Source organism: Ceratocystis lukuohia (genome assembly GCF_044167205.1).
Source record: "Ceratocystis lukuohia strain C4212 chromosome Unknown Supercontig3_pilon, whole genome shotgun sequence".
Lineage (NCBI taxonomy): Eukaryota > Fungi > Ascomycota > Sordariomycetes > Microascales > Ceratocystidaceae > Ceratocystis > Ceratocystis lukuohia.
Window position 1 is genome coordinate 3,363,783 of NW_027263522.1, and position 20,464 is coordinate 3,384,246.

At 49.4% G+C, this 20,464-nt stretch overlaps 7 protein-coding genes across 7 annotated transcripts; 4 read left to right on the forward strand and 3 right to left on the reverse strand.

Annotated features, from left to right (window-relative positions):
* Window positions 1–150: 150 nt before the first annotated feature.
* On the reverse strand, window positions 151–1,653 carry HOO65_030862 (micro-fibrillar-associated protein 1; the record flags this gene model as incomplete). The annotated part of the gene is made up of 1 exon (XM_071000506.1): window positions 151–1,653. The coding sequence occupies one exon, from the start codon at window positions 1,651–1,653 to the stop codon at window positions 151–153; it is 1,503 nt and encodes a 500-aa protein (XP_070860541.1).
* A 425-nt stretch (window positions 1,654–2,078) lies between these two features.
* Window positions 2,079–2,744, reverse strand: HOO65_030863 (Alb1-domain-containing protein; the record flags this gene model as incomplete). Its single annotated transcript, XM_071002399.1, has 2 exons — window positions 2,079–2,647; window positions 2,711–2,744. 2 exons carry the CDS (start codon window positions 2,742–2,744, stop codon window positions 2,079–2,081), a joined length of 603 nt encoding a protein of 200 aa, XP_070860542.1.
* A 997-nt stretch (window positions 2,745–3,741) lies between these two features.
* On the forward strand, window positions 3,742–5,739 carry HOO65_030864 (ubiquitin hydrolase; the record flags this gene model as incomplete). Its single annotated transcript, XM_071000507.1, has 1 exon — window positions 3,742–5,739. One exon carries the CDS (start codon window positions 3,742–3,744, stop codon window positions 5,737–5,739), a length of 1,998 nt encoding a protein of 665 aa, XP_070860543.1.
* Window positions 5,740–7,394: 1,655 nt separating this feature from the next.
* On the forward strand, window positions 7,395–10,781 carry HOO65_030865 (UbiD family decarboxylase; the record flags this gene model as incomplete). Its single annotated transcript, XM_071000508.1, has 1 exon — window positions 7,395–10,781. The coding sequence occupies one exon, from the start codon at window positions 7,395–7,397 to the stop codon at window positions 10,779–10,781; it is 3,387 nt and encodes a 1,128-aa protein (XP_070860544.1).
* A 212-nt stretch (window positions 10,782–10,993) lies between these two features.
* On the reverse strand, window positions 10,994–12,082 carry HOO65_030866 (glycoside hydrolase family 18 protein; the record flags this gene model as incomplete). The annotated part of the gene is made up of 1 exon (XM_071000509.1): window positions 10,994–12,082. The coding sequence occupies one exon, from the start codon at window positions 12,080–12,082 to the stop codon at window positions 10,994–10,996; it is 1,089 nt and encodes a 362-aa protein (XP_070860545.1).
* Window positions 12,083–12,685: 603 nt separating this feature from the next.
* Window positions 12,686–14,005, forward strand: HOO65_030867 (uncharacterized protein; the record flags this gene model as incomplete). The annotated part of the gene is made up of 1 exon (XM_071000510.1): window positions 12,686–14,005. One exon carries the CDS (start codon window positions 12,686–12,688, stop codon window positions 14,003–14,005), a length of 1,320 nt encoding a protein of 439 aa, XP_070860546.1.
* Window positions 14,006–16,283: 2,278 nt separating this feature from the next.
* HOO65_030868 (Platelet-activating factor acetylhydrolase) lies at window positions 16,284–18,110 on the forward strand (the record flags this gene model as incomplete). Its single annotated transcript, XM_071002060.1, has 3 exons — window positions 16,284–16,546; window positions 16,609–16,634; window positions 16,708–18,110. The coding sequence occupies 3 exons, from the start codon at window positions 16,284–16,286 to the stop codon at window positions 18,108–18,110; spliced, it is 1,692 nt and encodes a 563-aa protein (XP_070860547.1).
* Window positions 18,111–20,464: the final 2,354 nt, after the last annotated feature.

A 20,464-nucleotide genomic window follows, 5' to 3' on the forward strand; every position in this document is an offset into this window, starting at 1 on the left:
TAATTTAAGGGCGGGTGGAAGGGTTTTTCTTAGATAGATGCCATTATTCCCGTGTGCGACTAATGGTAGGAAGGCCGTTGAGAATTTTATTCCATTCGGGTCTATAAACAAATAGCCCCCTATTAGATGGCTCCTTGGTTTTCTATTCTTTTATTCTGCTTCTGTCCGCCTTCTCTTGTCGTTGCTTCTCTCATAATCACGCGATGTGTTGCGCTTTCGTCGGTATCGAGGGGAATTGGAGCGTGACCGTGATCGTGACCTTGACCGAGTCCTATATCGATCTCTGCGATCCCGACTTCTACTTCTGCTGCGTCGTTTCCGATCACGATCGTGGGACACATCTCGTTTTTTACGCGCGTTTCTGTCTAGACTCCGGCTCCGACTCCGGCTGCGGTCTCTCTGGCGATCTCCCACTTGGCGTTGGCTGCGTCCTAACGGTACTGCATTGGCACCCTGGCCACCGCGGAAATCACCATCTGGCTTGAACCTATCGTCAACATTACCGCCAAAGTCGCCACGGTTGCGCCAGTTAGTGTCTTTATTGCCTTCGCCTGGCCTACGTTCCGTTAACTCTCCCCAGCGGCCTGTATTTTCTGAGCGCATGTCCTTGTATTTGGACGCGCCCTTGCGGCCAAGTTTTGTCATGTCTCGGCGCTGTAGATATTCCGGCAGAATTGATCGGTCTTTGATCTCGTCAGCGAACCGTGCGCCCATAAGATCTCGGTTGGCAAGGCCAGCCGTCTCAGCCTGGTCCTGATAGAATGCGCCCTTGTGATGATACTTTTGCATGTATGACATCTGGCCCTTAGCATCAACCTCTTCCTGCTGTTTAGCCAGATGCGCCTCGTCCTCGGCCCGGCGTTCATCTTCGGTTAGGTTACGACGGCGTTCGATTTCTTCGAGTTCCTTTTCGCGTGCAATCATGGCCTCACGGTCACGCTTGTAGCGCTGAAGCTTGCGCAGCTTGAAAGCGGCTAGCTCAGCTTCGGGGTCCACGTCATCGGTATCGTCAACTTCGAGTTCAGGGTCTTCTTCATCGTCCCAGTGTTTTTTGCCTACGGCCTTGGCAGCCAAATCCTTCTGGATCTGGGCTTCGATAAGAGCATTGGCCTCAGCCTTCTTGCGCGCTTCTTCCTCGACTTGTTGTGCTGTTTCCTCTGTAGATTGAGATGCGTTTTTGGCAGCTTTGGCTAGGCGTTGGCTTTTGGGAATAAACTTGGGTCTGAGCATGAGTCGTCTTGGCCCTTCATCCTCGCTTGAGCTTTCTTCCTCAGAGCTTTCGTCATCGTCGTCGTCATCACTGTCGCCTTCGTCGCTGCCACCATCGCCCTCTCTCTTGTTGTCCTCCTCGTCGTCTGTTACGAAACCCTCAGCAGCAGCAAGCTTTTCTAATTCTTGTGCTGCCTGGCGGCGTTCTTGTTTTTCAGTCTCCTCAGCTCGTCGGCGGTCTTCAATACTAGTTTTTCCCAAATTTGTAGCAATCCGTGCAGCGCTGGCAGCTTTAGGGGGCGGTTTAGAGGCTGGCTCAGTGGGAAGTTCGTTGTCGTGCTCGTCGGAGTCAGAATCCGATGTGGACGAATCGGCACCTGTTGCCTTTCCTGCGCGATGTCGCGCTGGTCGCACGGGGTTTTTGGTCATGCGTGAAGGAGGCATTGTCGTCTGGCGGCGTAGTTGGGGATTGTGCTTGAGGAATTCAACCCTGAGCAGAACGAAGAGAAGGCTGAGGAATTCAGTGATGAAATCACGAAATACCACAAGGCTGAAAGAAATTATAATGGGGCTCTCAGGATCTAAAAATATGACATAAACCCTAAGGCATTCTTTTAAGCAACCCTATGCATGTGAATCTCTATGGTTTGAACCAGCTTGTATTGAGAAGCTTTTCCACATCATGTGAAAATATCCTTAGAAAGCATGCTAGAATAATCCTTAAAACGCCGACCCAAGCAAACAAGCATGACATAAAACAAAAACCCTATTTGATATGCCTAAATGAAAATCAGTCCGTCATGTCGTAACAATGCGTCCCACTTTATCGTATCGACCTTTCTTTTCCTGTAATGTGATAACGCCGGATTTCACATAATTTCGTCGTCATCGTCTTTGATATTAACATTATTCGGAACAGGGGGTTCGTTTGCATCAGTGATGATAGTAACTCCTGCATCATCCATGTCAACCTCATCCCCAAGGATAGCAGCCTTGGAGAAGATACTAGTCGTGGGGGCAGCAATGACATTTTTGATATCATCGTTCTCACCATCCTCCTCGCCAAGCAGCTCAAAGCCAAACTTGGATTTGGTCTTGGTGCCACCGAGGGACTTGTTGACTTCATCCCAGGTCTTGTTACGTGAGCGCACCGACTTGTTGTGGTCGACGCTGCGGGCAATTTTGTTGGCGGTGATGTCGGCTACGGCTTCCGCACGGTCAATGCCACGCTCTTGTCGCCGGCGTTGCTTGAAGGACTTGGCGGCTTTGCGGCCCGACTTGATCTTTTTGCTTACTCCAGCACCGTGATGGATCGCTAGGACAGATGGCCGACTATCAACTTTCTCAGGGGCAGCAGGGCTGAGGGCACGTACGGCACGGCCGGCATCGAGGCTGGGAGAGAATTCCCGGCGAGCAGCTCGGGATCGCTCCGAAGGCGCTATGAAAAAGAAGCGTTAATGTCTAGAATCACATGAGGGCCGCATGGGGATCAATAGCTTACCTCTGTCTTTTTTCTTGATTCCGCCCTTTGACATCGTTTGTAGATGTTTGAGATGTTAAAGAAAAGAGAAAAGCTCCCGTTTCTAATTGTCTATATTAGGGCAGCAGAAGAGGACGTTTACAAACGCACAAGGTCTTGATTCTGTGGACTTGACTTCATAGTGTTGAAATTTACCTTTTTTTCTTATCTTATCGCAAAGCGGGCTACATATTGGAGATAATCCTTTATCGTTGTAGCACCAATCCAAGATATAGTAGTTGCCTAGCTTGGGCTTTCTAATAAGCAGAAATTGTCCATGTAATTAGTGGAACTGCCCCACTGATCTGGGGAGCACTTTCCTGTAAAGATTCTTGCATTTACCATGCCTCTCGTACTCTGCTTAGATACACGTTGTGCCTGTAATTAAGTGGCTTGCATTCTGGAGATGCTAGTCTGTATTTCGCATGGATATTGGGAAATAAATATCAAAAATCTTTCATTATTCATATCCATCAACCTTTTTGCGATTCTACCGAAAAAGCTCAAGGCTTGTCCCTAAAACAAACCCTGCTCCTTCAACCTAAGTAATTGCTATCTGGCAGACGGTTTTTTTTTCTGTCCCGCCTTACAAATCCGAACTAGCTCAAGCCTGTAGCTTCTAGCCTGGCCTATTCTCCTAGAATCATCTCTTTTGCGTTCTCCTCTCCCCTCCCCTCTTCTACCTCTTTCTCCCACGGGTTTAACAGCCATCTTCGATATTTCCACTCGAGATCGTCATTCACAAGCCAACTGGAACGCGCCCCGGCGCCTCACCATGGCCTATAACTCGGAGAAGCTTATACTAGTGCTTGAGTCTACGTGATTCCTCAAACATCCGCCAACATCGATTTAGCCTCGATCTCCGTATAACCCTGATTTCATTCATTCATACCTCTGATTTATCGATTAGCTGCAACCAGCCAGCCCATTTCCCCTCCCCCATCCTAACCTATTTCTCCCTGGCTCTTAATTGGAACGCATACACGCTCTTTCTCTCTGATTTTACTCCAGCTATGAATTCTCGACGTTCTTCCTTCTCTCCTCATCGTATGCGAGACCAAACCAGCTACGCTAGTCGCCTTTCCCGCCCCAGCCCCAGCAACAAGGTCGAAGTCCTAATCGATCGCCTTTCCGATCCACAGACTGTCGCCACCATCGCGATTCTTCTGATTGGCCTTCTCTACAGCGTCTCAAACGTACCTTTGCGACTCGGCACATATAGGTTCACTCTTCGCCGGCTCTTCTGGCACCTTGTTGTGGCCCTTATCCCGGGTCTCTTCCTACAGACTGTCGATCGTTGGCTTAATCCCACCCTTGATACAACTCCCATGACTTTAATGCTGCCCCACGCCAACAAAAGCGATGCGCTTTCCCGAATCCTTGGCCTCGATAAACCTGGGGGCGTCATGGCATCCGTGACTCAAGCCCGACGTCGCCTATCTTCTGTACCGTCCCCGTTCAAGCCTGAAAAATGCAAACCTCCTGGTCTAGGCAACTGGGATAACTCATGCTATCAAAACAGCGTTTTGCAAGGTCTTTCTTCGCTGGCATCGTTCCCCGAATACCTGTCTGGCCCTTCTCGGCATGGCTCTAAATTGCCATCTACGTCGGCAACACAGTCTCTCCTCGGCCTAGTCGCGGATTTGAACAGCAGTAATAATAATGGAACAACATTGTGGACACCCGGTATCCTCAAGAGCATGAACAGCCGCATTCAACAAGATGCACAGGAATACTTCTCGAAGCTTTTGGATGAAATTGACGAGGAGCTACTCAAGGTCGTCAGCAAATCCCACAAGCCGCTTGGTCTGAAACCAAGAGACAGTCGCGATTTCGAAGTCGATAGCCGAGCAAAGGTGCGGTCTAAGATCGTCGATGGTTCTGAAATGGCAAGTATTACGGGCTTCAAAAACCCCCTTGAGGGTCTGGTTGCTCAGCGGGTGGCGTGCGTGCAATGCGGCTATTCTGAAGGTCTTTCCATGATTCCATTCATTTGCTTAACTCTTAACCTGGGCACTGAACCCGGTGCTTGTGATCTGTATCAACGGCTAGATGCATACACCTCGGTTGAAAGCATAGAAGGTGTTCATTGCGCAAAGTGCACTCTTCTCAAGAACAAAGGCATCATGTCACTGTTAGTCGATAAATTCCGTGCCTCTGGAATGGCTGAAGATCGAATTTCGGAGCATGTTGGCCGTCTAGCTGCTGTTGAAACTGCGCTAGAAGATGATGATTTTGATGATAAAACTCTCAAGGAAAAGTGCAAAATCCCCGCACAAAACAGAGTCTCTTCCACCAAGACCAAACAGATGGTTATCGCTCGACCACCCCGGAGTCTTGTGATCCACATCAACCGCTCTGTTTTCGACGAACGCACATTTATGCTCATGAAGAACCCAGCACCAGTGCGCTTCCCAGTAGTCTTGGATCTTGGCCCCTGGTGCATTGGTAGTGCCCCTGACGGAGATTCTGACGAGAAGAACCAGAGCCCTGATGACGAAGAGCGATGGATCACCAAGGCCGATGCCTCAATGGCTGCATGTGAACATTCTTTTACGAAGGTGACTGGTCCTATTTACGAACTTCGTGCGGTTGTGACACACCAAGGGCGACATGATAATGGTCATTACGTCTGCTACCGGAAGCACTCTGGGTTGAACAAACTCGAGCTTTTTGAGCAGTCTCGCATGGCTGAAATAAACCCAGGCGATCAAGATGTCGAGCTAGAAAATATAGACCAAAGCGAGTTGTTTAGCCAAGAAGACTGGTGGCGTCTCAGTGACGAGACTGTAACTAAATGCTCCGAGAACGACGTGCTGAACCAGGGTGGGGCCTTCATGCTTTTCTACGATTGTGTGGATGAGGTTCCAGTCCGGACGGCTGCTTTAGAGGGGGCAGACAGCTTGAAAGCAGACCAAAGCCCCGTGGAACCCAAGGAACTAACTACAGAAGCCATCGACCGGCCATTTGACAGAGAAATCTCTGACGAACCTACAGAACTGGCAGCATGAAGACTCAGGGTGTGAATCGTGGTAACGGGATGGATTGTTTCTATGTTGTGATTTTGCGTGTTTGGCGTTTGAATGAAACTACAGCGTAGACATTGGGCGGGAGTTTTCTTTTCTTGGGACTCAGGGTGTTTCTTTTCTTTCTCATTTTTTGTCTATTATTGTTTCTCACATCAAAATGTACGTCTTGAAAGTGCAAGCCAGGTATTTTTTACCCCTAAGAGAAGGGGGCCGTGCCAGGAGGAGGAGAAGCGTTGATACTATGTTAGTATCAATAATAGCTAGCATTTCTAGCTGGGTAAAATAAGCCAAGCCAGGTTGTTTACATATTGCGTTGTCGTCGTCATCATCCTGTCTCCTCTGCCCTGTGCATTATCACATGCCAGGGCCCGATGAAGCGATTGTAACACAACCCTAACATGCGCCATTAGGGTATTAAAACACGCACGCCACGCGTTGCCCCTACTACAGAAGGCATTAATCCTAATGTAGGCTAATTGGTAGATGACACAACGCGGTTGTGATCTTTAATGTTTGATTTGTTTACTTAGTTGGTGATAATTCTTGCTTAGCCCATATGTGTGCTTAGAACTTGTATTTCTTCCCCCATTTTGTTCACTCTACCGCTCAATGTCTATGTTATTGATTAAGTAGAGAATGGCATCTGGCTGCGTTTTGCCTGAAGGCTTGAATTCGGCATCGGTCTCTTCTTCGACGTCTTCAGCCGTATCTACAAGCCATGCTGCCACTATAAACGAGGCCGATAGTCAAGATGTGCTGGCTATGTATGCGGCAGAGTTCTCGGTGTCAACTGTGAGTTCTTTTCTCCTCTCTCCTCTCTCTCTCTCGCCCCCTAGATGCCCTTGCATCTATGGACCTCGCGTCTTCCCATTCGCCCGACATGTATACACAGGATACCAGAACTTATCAGAGCATATCCTGGCTGTTTGCTTGCTGAGATACGGGCAGCTTGATAAGAAGTTTTCTACAATATAATTTTCTGCATGGGTGCCAGCAGACGCTCGTCTCCATTCTACCTATCCCACCTTCCCATCTTGTCGGGCAGTCAGCATCGTCTGTTTTCCTCATAGCTGGCTAACCGTAGACACTAGGCCAGTTCATCTGCACGAGCCTCCAAGGCAATTGTCTCCGCAGCAATAAATCGAACATCAGCTTTAACTGCTACCAAGAAAGCTGTTTCTTCTGCTGTAGACAGATTTTCGCATTACAGCAGCTATCGTGAGGCACATTCTCAGGTAAGAATTCAGAGCCAGGCAGTCCAGATGTCACAGTGGCTGCAGCGTTATGCAACCACTAAAGTAGAATGTCATAGCGGTGGATGCCGCTAAGCTAGGGCCTAAAGCCCACCAAGACGCACGCTAACAACACCAAATCTCCAGGCCTTGGCAAACAAAGAAAACATCAGTCACAACATTGATATCACGACAATCACAAGTGTAGGTGTCAAACACACAGCCACGATATCGTCTGTCCCATCAGGCAAGCTAGAAAATGATTGCAAGTCCACCGCATCATCAATAACACCTCATGCCAATGATTCTTATCAGCCTTATCTTCCTCGGCCTTTAGCATTAGCACCAGCATCGACATCTCCCCATCCTGACGCGCGACCACCGCAAACAACCATAACCGCTGAAATGGATGTATCCCAAGAGTCAACGCAAATCAACGACGGTCGCGACTATGAGCGGGCTGTCGAAGATGACTCCCTTGGCGACTTTCACAGCGACTCTCTGGAAAAGGGCGACAGTGGCGCTGTTGACTTTGGCCTAGACACAACCGCAAACGATAACAACATTGACAGACATGGCCCTGAAGAGGCTATGTCAGATCCGTTGTCGCCTATTGCCGACTTGGGACTACCGCTTACTCGGGGAAATTGGCGGTCGGTTGAGACTCCCTCTCAGATAAACTCTCTTGGCCATCGCACGACACCCTTTGGTCGCCGTCCATTTGGTGATCCTGTCACGCCCAAGGGTAACAATAACCCTTTTGCGCATATGAACCTACAACAATCTGAGATGCGGCCATCGCAGCTATTTCTAGCGTCCGATTCCCAGCTGCCGTCTGCGATTAAGATGCATAGTCCTACATCCTCGCGGCCTTCCCCGGGTGACTTTAACAACTCACCCGTACCCATGTGCCAGTCATCGCCGACACAGCTTCGAAAAAGGGCCTCTTTGAGCCAACCTCTCGATGGCTTTCAATCGCCTCTTGGTGTAGCAAATGATGATTATGTCGTGCCTGGGTCGCCCATTGAAACACCCCGAGTGCTTGCTCCTATGCGCAAACACCATTCCTTCTTGGGTGCACGACAGACGCCTCAGCCGCAAAGTTTCAAGCGTAAAGCAGCAAACATGGCGGCTGTCTCCGATAATTCTGACTCCGAAAGCGAACGACTTACGATCAGGCGCAACTTAGCCGCGCAAAAACGCAGAAAAGCAGACAGAGAGTTAGATTGCATTAGCGCTTCACATTCTGTAGCTGCTGTAGCCGTTGCTACCACTGCTGCTGGGCCTGAATCTAGCGTTGGCTCTGAGAATACCTCTGACAAGCCATCATCGTTCCCGCCTACGTCGCTGTCGGCCCACACTCGTGTTCTGGCCGCTACTGAGGCAGCCATAATACCTGATTCTGACGAGGCCAACACCGTGATAGCAAACTCCCAGGTGTCTGCCGCGTCCGAGGCTGTTATTAAGGCTAGCGTTGACGTTGCCTCTAGATCAGCTTCGGTGCCCCTCGCTTCACAGCGGCAAAAGGATCTGCTGCACAAGGAAGCAGTTCCCGAAACAAGCCCAGCACCTACTCGGCAGTCAACTAACAACGCTGCTCCACCATCAGTCAGCTCCCTGGCCGAAAACGACACTGAAACTGCCGACGAGGCGGACGATAAAGAGGATACCATCGTTGCTCCTCCAAGCGACCCGCTAAAGCCTAAAAGTCCTAAGCGTACACCTGACTCCGACGATGAACCCCTATTTTCTAAGCTTAAGCTCCCTCTTATAAACCCAAACATGAGCACAGCAATGCGCTCGTTAAAAAGCCCAACTGTATCGCCGCTTACAAGCATTGGAGGGCATATACCAGATACACAGATTCCACCATCTAGTCCCTCACAGAGACCAACAATAATACCTCGAGAAACCACAGAGTCAGTGCCCAAAGGTCAGGATATCTGCTTAAATATAAAGGATGACATGGCCTCGAAGGCCTCTCTAGAAAACCTAAACTCAGGAGATGAAAATACCGACGCATTTGTCACTACCAAGCCATCCAAGAAAACCCAAGCTACATATTCCCGCCGAAGCTTGAAACCGAACCCTCCTCGTAAAACTACGCCTGTGTCTCTCCCTGCTCTCTCTGGCCAGCCTGTAGTTACAGACAAGGCTGCTTTAACGACGTCGAAACCAACCCGCAAACGCCAGAAGAGTTTGAAGCAGTTAGAGGCTGAAAGTGTCAAGTCAGGCAATATCGCCTTTCATTCCGAGACCCCAGAACCTGCACCAACGGTCACTGAAGATACCCCACCCAGACTGCCGGTCAAGCGGCCTAGGGGTAAGGCGAATCGTATTATCGAGACATCCGAACCGCCCGAGGACGTTAGACCATCCTCTTCAGCGGCACCTAGACTTAAGCGTGGTAGTAGTGCCCCCAGAATGCGGACGATATCGCCAGCGCCTTCAAGTCGTCGCCTGTCTACGCCTCTATCTGACGCAACAGAAATCACAAGTATGCCAAGCTCCCCTATTGGCAGAAAGAAGCGCAGTTCAGTGCGTTCTCGTACGAGTTTGCAGCAGAAATGTGAGACATCGGCTAAAGCACAGCCAAAGCACAAGCAAAAGAGGAAAGGATCGATTCGCAGAAGCACAGTTTCACGGGTTGTGGACCCAGACTCTTCTGAAGACGAATTGGTCCAAACGCCTCCAGCAATAAAAGAATCTGAAGCTGGAGTGCCCACGCCTGTGACAGAATCCCATGTGGCCCGGACGATAGACATGGGACCCAAGAAATCAAGTAAGGGCTGGGTGTATGTCCCCATTGAACAGGACAGCAGCAGCCTGTTTTCTAACATGGTCTTTGCTCTAACCTTTCAATCCCGTGAGCTTGTTTCTCCTGCGTACGAGTACGAGCGTCGAGTACGTATTAACAAGGACATCGAGAAAAAACTCGTTGCTTCTGGCGGGCGGATTCTCGAAGCTGGGTTTGAAGAGATGTTTCAAAAATCCTCTGCCGGGTCTGATATCGGCGGTACTGGGGGGCTGCAAATTCCACTGGTACTGACCGCCGCAGCAAAGAACTATGGCTTTACTGCAGTCATCGCGGATGGATATTCACGCAAGGTCAAGTACATGCAGGCCCTTGCCTTAGGCATCCCATGTATAACCTACCATTGGGTTGAAGAGTGCATTCGAAAGGGCACAGTAGTAGCTTGGCAGCCGTTTCTCCTAACGCCTGGTGCCTCAATATGCTTCGATAACGCCATGATGTCACGTACCCTGCACCCGTTCCCACCGACCAACACCACACTGAGTACCATGATCCAGCATCGCCTGAACTTTCTTTCTGGCCACCGCATTCTCTTCGTGATGAAGCGCTCTCGTGAGGAAGAAAAGAAACGCTTCTATCTCTTTCTCATGCATGTCCTAGGCGCTACGGTATCACGTGCTTTATCTGTAACCGATGCACGGGCGAGTCTCGCTGAGGCTGAGGCACGCAACGAGGCGTTTGATTGGGTGTACATTGACGAGCCAACAGGAAGTGCTGCTGAGCTACTCGAAGCCAATGGGTCTGCCAGAGCAGGCTCAAAAGCCAAAGGCGGCGGTGCTCGGAGGAAGAAGCGTGAGAGCACGGTAGATATTGAGAGCGAGGCCGAGACAGCTTTGATGGCTGGGCTTACAAAGAAGCTACGACTAATGAGCAACGAACTAGTAGTGCAGAGTCTTATTCGTGGCGACCTTATTGACGCTGAAACATGGGAGAGCGTCAAGGGCAATGCGGGGGGAGGTGGAGGTCGGAAACGGTGAGGACGGATATGATCCGGACCTAGTGTATGTTTTTCTTCTTTTCTAATTGTATTACCATCCGGTCAGGGGAGGGTGGCGTTGTACATGGAATTTTCATATTATTTGCGATAAGGACTTTAGATACGAAGAGCCTTTAGTATAGAATAGAGGCTTGTTATTCAACAGTATCAAGTAATATGCAGATATATCTAGCTAAATCACGAATCCGGCCTCTACGCCTCCTCATTCTTCTCGCCGTCCGTAAAGTACTCAAACTCAGTCGGCACTGGTGCGGTTATCCTCTTCTTTCCCTTCTTCTTCTTCTTCTTCTTTTCTTCACTAGTCGAGCCTTTCTGCCATTGTGCTTTTCTTGTTTGTGCCTCCATCATGGCTACGGCTCGCCCCTCCTCGGTGCCCAACAATGACGTCATCCACTGGGCCCACTCCCAGGGGGCCTCAAGTCCGCCTGGTCGTGAATTGAAGTATTCCCAGCCCATGACACCACCGAAGGTCGGGTATACCTCTGACAGTTGGATGACGCTCGCAGCGAGATCTTCCATCTCAACAAAGCCCGCGCCGTTATTTGGGCTAGTCACGGTTCCAGCTACGATGCGGTCAGGCCGCCAGCCACGGCCAATGATGTTCGCGTACTGCATTGGCTCAGCCAGCGTGCCCCAGCCACAATAGAACTGCGCGTTATACCAGGCAATCTCATGCCCGCGTGCCGCCTCTAGTTGCGCATAGCTGAAGCCGCTAAGGTTAGCTCGGGGGTCGATTAAGGCTGGGGCCACGGGGGCCAAGGTTAGAATGAAAGCAGTGCCGAAATCAGCTCGCAGGCGGTCAATGAGCCGAATGATTCCAGGCAGTGAGGTCGACTCTTCGACATCTAGATCGAGTCCGTCTAGGCGCTTAGCACGGATGAAGGCCGCTAGAGGCCGGTAGAAGGCCTCGAAGGTATCGCTCCCGGATGTATTCCCGTCAGTGCCAGCAGGGCTAGGCGTCTCTACCGCAGCACCGCAAAGCCGAGCATATGTGCCTTTGGCGGCACCGCCCAGCATGCCCATGACTTTGGTGCCAGAAGCTTGGAGGAGGGCACACTCCTGCCATAGCACGTCATAGCGTGGGTCTGTGGGTGGGTGGTCGTTCAGGGTTAGATGGCCAGGGTTTTCGTTAACGTGGATGGCAGCGACAATCAAATGGGTAACGAAAACGCCTGGTGTCGATACAAGGGGCTGGAGAGAGACATAGCGCTTTTGATGGTATTGGGTTTGATGGTATACGACAACGCGGGGTGTCCCAGCGGCTGGTGGGAAGGCAGACATCGTAGAGGAAAGAGGAAAGAGGGAAGGGGGGAGATAGGGGGGGAGAAGAAATAGAGATGATAAATGACTAGACTATGTTCAAGATACTGCGGTTAGGCACAGATGAGGCACAAGTGGGTTTAATTTCTTTACTACTATTCTTTTTTCAGCGTCGTTGTTTTGTGATGTTCTGTTTAATGACAAGGTTTCTAGGCTAAGCCCCTTGTGTATGATAACCCTAATGCGGTAACCCTGTTGTTTCTGGATCCACTAAAAGGAACACTTGAAGAACGCCAAAGAACACTGTTCGTTGAGCATGTGTAATGTAATCCTCAAACCATGTCTTTGTTCTACAAATTCTTTGTTTCGGTGCATGCAAATGTCCTTGGTGTTGTATGATAGAATGAAACAAATGCTGCAGTGTTTCTTTCGCCATGATCCAGAGAATATGATAGGCTCGGAATAGTCGTTACAAAGGAAATAAACAATATATATAACAGCTAACCGCGCTGCCTTCACATCGTCGTTTTGGATATTCTCGAATCAAGAAAACCCTCCGCGATTTATGTCAATTAACTCCCTCTTGTATCTCTATTGGTGGCCTACTTTGCTGGATCCTTCTCAATGTGCGAAATCACTGCTTCCCCGGTGCCATGCATGCACTGTATGCAAACCATCACCCACAACAAGCTCACCGTGCACTGTAAAAACAACACATGCCGGTATGCCAGCGGTGCGATTTCTCAGGAGCCTGAATTCCCTACCTGCCGCCAGTGCTTCATCCCTCTGCTGGCCGGGATTGAAAACCGGGGCCCGCCCAGCTCTTGTGCATCTATTTTCAACACTGAGATCGATCTATTTATCGACAGCCACAAAATCCGTTACAAAGCACCGCCAGAATACGGCAGTGACAGCGGCGGCAGCGGCAGCGACGACGATGACGACGACGAAAGCAGTCTTGCCGCACTCTCAAGGAAGTATGGGGGTGAGCTTGAAGATATCTTTGGATCTGCTGATATAAACTATCTGCATCCCTATGACTTCGACCCGAGTTTGAAGCTCGAGAATCAACTCCACAGCCTCGCTGCGATTGTGCTCAACAAGAAGCACAATAAAGAAGATTCGCAAAAGCTTTTGGCTGATTGGTATGTCAAAGCCCGCCGGATAGTGCCGTCTGAAATACCTCCTGCTGATCAGTTGTGTCTTGTTGACGACGACGACGACGACGACGATGAGTGGGAAGATGTTTCTGAGGACGATACCTATAGCGATAGCTTTGCAAGTGATACTGACTCCCAGGAAGCAAGTGATACTGATTTTTTTAATAATGAAGACGGGGCTGTCGATAGCCAAGACTGTTGGCCTAACAAACACACAGGTAAGTACCCCTCGATTGTTGCATCGCCGGAGTTCCTCCGGCACTTAACGCCGTCCTCGCGCAGATTCTACATCGATGCCTTGCTGCAAGATCCCGAGTTCTTGCCCTACCACGTAGATCTCAAGAAGCGGAAGTCTGAAGACGATGAGATTCAGAGACTTATCAGGTACGAGAAATACCATGCGCATGTTGAGAAGGCAAGATCCCGTCAGAAGGCCCTGAGGAGCAGTCTTGGCCAGGCTACCGCTAGAAAGCTCGATGATATCCTCTCGGACAAAGCCAGCCCAGAGAGCCTCAAGGGATTTCTTATGCTGGGGATGAACGACGAAGAGGCAAGAAATAGCAACGCTACTGCTATTGCCTCCTTGCTATTTGGACTTGAGGAGACGCCTAAGCTTGCAGATGGCGGCCCTTTGGCGCACTCCGATGACGACGCAAGCAGCGCTCTCTTCTCTAATGACCCCTTCATGAAAGACCATCCGAATGGGCACGCTGTTGATCATGGCTTCAAGACTAAAAAGTCCGGTAGTGCCATGAACACCAGTAGCCAGTGCGTTAGGAGCTAATAGGCATGCTGTTCTTTATTAGGATCGTTGACGTTTGTTTCCTTGTTGTCCCCCCCCCCCCCCCCCACCCCCCTCCTTGTTTTCTTTTCTTGTTTTGTCCCGTCCTGTTTAGCATATAAGTAACGCTGTCTATATTATTTACTAGTCATCCACCAGGTTAGCCCCCAACAGCTATATAGTGTCCAGACTGGTGCAAAAACCAAGCTCGGCTAAAAATAGCCACAATCTATGCTCTTTCTTATTTTGGCTACTTCCCTAGTAGAAAAGCTGCTACTTGTCTATAGTAACTGCTTCATGTGCTACGGTTATGACATGGAGTCTTCCGTGTACAACCATGGCATATTATGTAGACGGTATTGAATTCTATCCGCTCTCCCCTAGTTAGCTTACAAAGCGCTGGACCAATATTATGGCAGGCAGCCATGTGTGAATCCCCGGTGTTCTATGTCTTTTTTTAACTACAAACTAATTGATTCGACTTTTTTTTGGGTATGCTAACTCATGTCCTTTTTGGGTATATGCATGCACGTCGGTATCACTTGACGTCTATTTGCTATCATTTCACGACATCGCATCCAGAAACACCCACCCGCTGTCAGCTTCTAGAGGAACTCCCAAGCAGTCAACAGCTGCGCCCACATTTATTTCAAGCGTCTCCTGCGGCTTTTTAGGTTCCGACATCAGAGCCTGGAAGGGCTCTCTATCTACCACAGCCTTGAGCGTGCTTGTCGGTTTCTATAGCTTTTGCCTTGTGTTTTTCGTTCGCGGCGACTACGGAGCCGGCTTTCGGCATGGAAGATAAGCCCCGGTGAAGTACAGCAGTTTTGTCCTTCCATAAGCATGACTGTTGCAACGTCCTTTTTTTTTAATAGACAGACACCTACAGCCGATTTAATGTCTACTTTGTCTACCAAAACCTGCTGTCTGTCGTTGCATTGTATTACATCTACATGCTGTTATCTCGCATCTACTAAAATCACAGAGACATATCTTTTATAATGCATTTTATGACGTCATTTCTTCGACATACGACCATAGCCTGTGGAAAATACGGGGTCCCGTCTGCTCCCCCTTAGTCAAGCCACAGAGCGCCGAACCAGTAGTATGGTGGGTGACCACATGTGAATCCTCGGTGTTGTATGTTCAGTTATCTTTTTGGCCTCTTCTGTTGCTAGAACATCCCATCATAGTGCCCAGTATACCCTCACTTATTCCACATACGACCATAGCTTGTAGAAAGCACGGGATCCCGTCCGCTCTCCCCTAGTTAACCTACTAAGCGCTGGACTAGTACTACGGTGGGTGACCACGCGGGAATACCCAGTGTTGTATGTTATCTTTTTTACATGCTCAGCGCAAGTTAGCAGAAACTCAAGTGTCTTTCTCTCACATGCAGGCTGGGTCTTCTTCATTTTTGCCAAGCAATAATATTAACCCTAACAAATAGCGGCCACTGCTGCCCCAAATGCGCCGCACTGTAACCCGTCGTGAGCTACTCATACCCTTGTTGGCGAGACTTGGCTAACTAGACTAACATCAAATAAGACGATGCTAAAAACAGCTACAGCGTTGGGCAGGAGACTTAGCCTGCTTTCCAGTACGGTCACGATGAGTACCACGTAGTAAAATCGAGTATGAGGCAAAGCTCTTGAGGCGCGTACACGTGAATTCCCGCAACCCATGATTTTTATCTTGGGGGGGGGGGCGATGGCTAGGAAATCCCTAATCTGGCCTGGTTGGTTGGACATTCCAATAGGTCAATTACAAAGCGGTACTCGTCCTTTTTAAGTGGCATGGGATGAGAGACAAGAAACGAGTGGCTATCGGCCTACAACGGTGGAAAATCAAACAATGATGCAAGCGAGTGCCGATTCCCATCCCTATAACGGTAACGACGCATCCTTTGTGTGTGCATGTGTGTGTTGTAAAGACAATCAAATGCCTGGTCTGGATATCAAGATAGCAGGAAAATAAACTAGTGTTAGTAATTGTTATTTTTGCTCAAGCTCGCCAACTCCAAAGCATGTGTTTTTGTCTCCTATTTGGTTGTTCTTTACTTGCCTCTTTTTTTTTTTACCTATTTTTCCTACAAGGATTGTCCCGTTTTGTAAATAATAGGGAAAGTCACGATAAGGCCTTTTTAGGCCCTTATCGCGACTTCAGGTACTTGGTCTTTTTTCTGCTCTTTCCTCCCAATGCTTTGCGTTGCCAAAAAAAAAAAATTAAAAATTAAAAAAACTTGGGCCACAGCAAAATAATACTTCGCTTGCACAACGTCATGATCCCTTCATTTCCCCATTACACTGGTCCATACCAAGTTGGCTCTATTGACATCGAAATTCCTGTGTCTGAATTGGAATCGCCGGTTTCCACCCCTTCCGATGCTTCCGACATCCGTACGGTTCTAGTCCGTGTCTTCTATCCCGCTACCTCCGAATCTCAAGACCGAAATGTCTATTGGCTTCCATCGCCGCAGCGACAAAGCCTCTCTGCCTATGCGCGTTTCGTAGGCCTGGGCCCGGCTGCAGCTAGCATTGTTTCGTATGTTTCATGGTGTCCGTTTATTCAATAATCCAATATGGGGACTCTCCTAAAATAACTAGGCGTCGGCTGGCTCATAGATTGGGTTGTAACCTACTACTAACTGCCCTTTTTTTCATGCAGGTATATTCCTAGACACACACACTACACAAAAATCCCAGCTCACAAAAACGCAGCAACTTTCGCTTCGCCTCTGGCTTCTGACGGCCGCTGGCCAACCGCCATCTTCTCACATGGTCTAGCAGGGTGTCGCAATTCTTATTCTTACATTGCGGGCTCTCTAGCTTCCCATGGCGTTATCGTCTTTTGCCCTGAGCATCGCGATGGCAGTGCTATCCTCACCATGGTGCGTAACCCCAGCGCTAGAGCCAGGCGTTTTCCAAATTGGTGGGGCACAGCAGAAATGCGCCTCTATCTCGACATAGGCCATGAAGTAACAGCCGGGACCTTCAAAGCCCGTGACCGACAGCTCAGGATTCGGCTGTGGGAGTTGGGACTTGTGCATTCTCTAATCATTGCCATCGACCGTGGGCAAAAACTCAGCAATCTAAAGACGTCAGCGCGAAGCTTGGGTCAGTTTGCAGATAAAATGGACGTTCATCGGCCGGGCAAGATGGTTTTTATGGGCCATAGTTTCGGCGCCGCATCTATAGTCCAGTTTATCAAGAGCGTGTACTATGCTAACTCTCCCGCCCTTAAGGGCTTGGCGGATCCGCTTTTTACGCCACACCGCGACTCGAATCTCTGCGCACAAATTACGCATGAAAACGTCGTCATCCTGCTAGATATGTGGTGTCTGCCGCTCTTTGACCCATCCACAACAGCTCTTCTAGAGCTACCACTGCCTGCCTACGACAATGTCAGGGGTGCGCCAGGCGGCAAAGCCATTCTAGCCGTAGATTCAGAGCAATTTGTCAAATGGAGCGAGCATTTCCACGCAACAGCACGTATCGTCTCCAAACGGCCAGGCCAGCGCGTTGTCTCTCAGGAAGACTTTGTCAATCAAGCAACTGGTGCCAAGATGGACCCGGCACGCTTTTTCTGGGTCCACGGATCAGCGCATATGAACCAGTCCGACTTTTGCGTTTTGTTTCCGTGGCTGACCAAGAAAATGTTCAAGGCTGGCCACCCAGAGCAAGTTTTGCGGTTGAATCTACGTGCGCAGCTTCAGGTTCTCAGAGAAAACGGCGTGGTGGTTGCTGAGACGTCGGCAAAAGACCGTGTAGACGATGAACGGGAAGATGCCAACAACCGCAGCAGTAGTCACGGCTCAGCAAGAGCCTCTGTAGACGGCGAACCTGAACTAGGGCATGAAAATAACTGCACTCGGCTATCATATGATAATACCATCTTTGACATGCCAGATACCATCAAAGCGTGGGGGCGTGTGGATATTTTTGGAATGGGGGCCGAGAGCGCAAACTTTGGGCGGAAAACTGATGGTGCGAAACCCATGAGTAACAGCGCCAGTGATCAGGGTACCAGTGCAACGACGTCCACAAATGGTGGGCAGGGGGACTTGGAAATTTCGCAGGAGACCTTGGCACAGCAGATTTCAGTTTGAGGTTGAGGTTGCCTTTAGCCCACATAGGGTTACCACTGCTACATTTAAGGGTTACCTGGAACATCCCTGACGTCAATCAGCATGATTTGATAACAAGTGACATTTGCCTGCAGGCTTACACACATCACTCATCACATGACACCCTGCGATCGCAACCTCAACTGCTGCGTTTCACCTCACACGATCGCAATCACTACAACACGCACACCCCGAACAAGGTAGAGATACTCAGTCCAAGAAGCCACCGTAGCGTTTTCGCTTCTGCAGCCAGCCATGGCTAACACGGGGTATTTATTGTGACCAACAAAATCAAGACACCTGTGAATATGAACAGGGTTGAGGCCTAATACCAAGCCTTTAGCCAAGAGCCATGTTGTTTAATGTTTATTAAGCTTTGGAACAAAGAACCCTAACGTAATACGGCCAAGACATCTACCACCGCTGATCTTGCTTGAAACAGAACAAAGGAGAGCAAAAATCAAACAAAAGAATTAGCCCTCCTGCATAATGGATAAAGAACCCAGAGAGTCCAAGAAGTCGCTAAAGGGAGGCTGATTTTTTGTTTAATGAAATACCAGTGTATACTGGAAAGGCTGCCCCTGCAGTCCTTGTCTTTGTCGCTGGCGTCGTAGCTGAAGAAGGGAGCGGCATCGAAATGCCGCCTTTTACCCACTTGGGAGGGCTATGTCTGTGATTATGGTTATTATACTCCCTTTCTTCCATATTCGCCTGTATCTGTACATACACCTGCTCCCCCCCTCTCTTCATCCGTTGATCTATTGATCTATTTATGTATTTTCCTATTTTTTTTTTTCTCTTTTCTTTCTTTCTTTGTTTTGCCTCTCCTCTTAGAGCAAGGACGCCCTTAGACAATGGGCCGATAATGCTCACGGCAGCACAACGCACACGGATGCACATGCAAACCATGCTGCAAACCATGAGGGCAAGAGAGAATGAGGAAAGCCTCCTGGCAAAACCAGCTCGTTGCCTTCAATATTCAGCCATGCTAGCTGGCTATGGCCGTCTTGGCGGAGTCATGACCGGGGTCTGACTTTTCTCTCTTCTTTACTTTGCCTTGCTCTGCCCTCCCCCCACCTGTGCGAGGGAGCCACACGGCACTACAAAGTGAGAATCGAGTTGGGGCCAGTATTCGACTCGGTGCTACGCATTGTACGACGTCAGAGATACTAGCACAGCGCTAGCGCTGCCCAAAACATTTTGGTGGTGGGGAAGCGTCTGTGGCCCTAGCACTAACACGAGCATTTGTAACAGAAGTAGTCGCAGTAGCTCCAGTGGTGAGGCCGGACCGTAAGTGTACCACGGCCTTTGCGTCACTGAGCTCCCATACTGTGAAGCAGAGGAAGCTTAGACTGAATATTACACAGATACACGGGTACACCACAGACACACTGGGAACACGGACGGCGTTTTAGCAGGCCGTACAGCTTCGAAAGCTTCACAGCTCCACGGAAAGCACAGCACTGTATATGAGCTGTGGTCGAGCCGGCCTACAGACCTCATTCAACGGCCCAATATGAATACAGAACAGAGAGAGACTAGCTAAAGAGGCCAAGCTTTACGAAATATGCTACACCAACTTGCGGAGAAAAGAATAAAATCGCCAATAGATAGGTGGCTGCTATAGAAGCAAACCCCGTTCCGGACAGTGCGACTCCACTTGGCTTACAGTCATATGCCACCATGCCAAGACAGAATCGAGAGACGAGCAAGACAAAAGGAGACGGATAGCAAAGAACTGAGGCCCAGAACTTGGGTTGATATGCCAGATGTAGAGAAACAAGAAACAGGCAAAATGCAGCCCTTTTTACCACCAAACCTCGTTCTTGGCGCACGCTTCCCACGCCGTCTATCCTTAGGGGAGACTGGCTCAAGCACAACAAAAGCTTGTTAATCTCACAAAAGAATGCCAAGGGCTGGATAGGGTTGGATAAAGAAGCAGAAAAAGGCACAAAAACCTAGACTCTTCGAATATAATTTCTTGGAGAGGAGAACGAAAATGAGAACAGGGGCTGGCTAATTAATGCGCAGCTAAAGCTAGCGCTGGCCTTGGGGGTTTGGAGCACCTAGAGGGCTGGGCTGGGCTGGGCTAGGCTAGCTTGCTCAGCTAGGTTCTAATAGGGAAAAATAAAGCGTCACGACTGGTGCAAGAGCGAATCGGTAATTGGGGAGATATCGCCCAAGTCGGGAATGCAATATCATGCTGTGTATTCCGAGTACGCAGTGTGTATCTGGGTATTTCTCCGATAAACAATGGCCCGTGTTCTAGTGGGTCAAAGTCTCCTGTAGTCCACTAACTAACTTGCCTAGTATCTCTATTGTACGCCCTGGGAAGT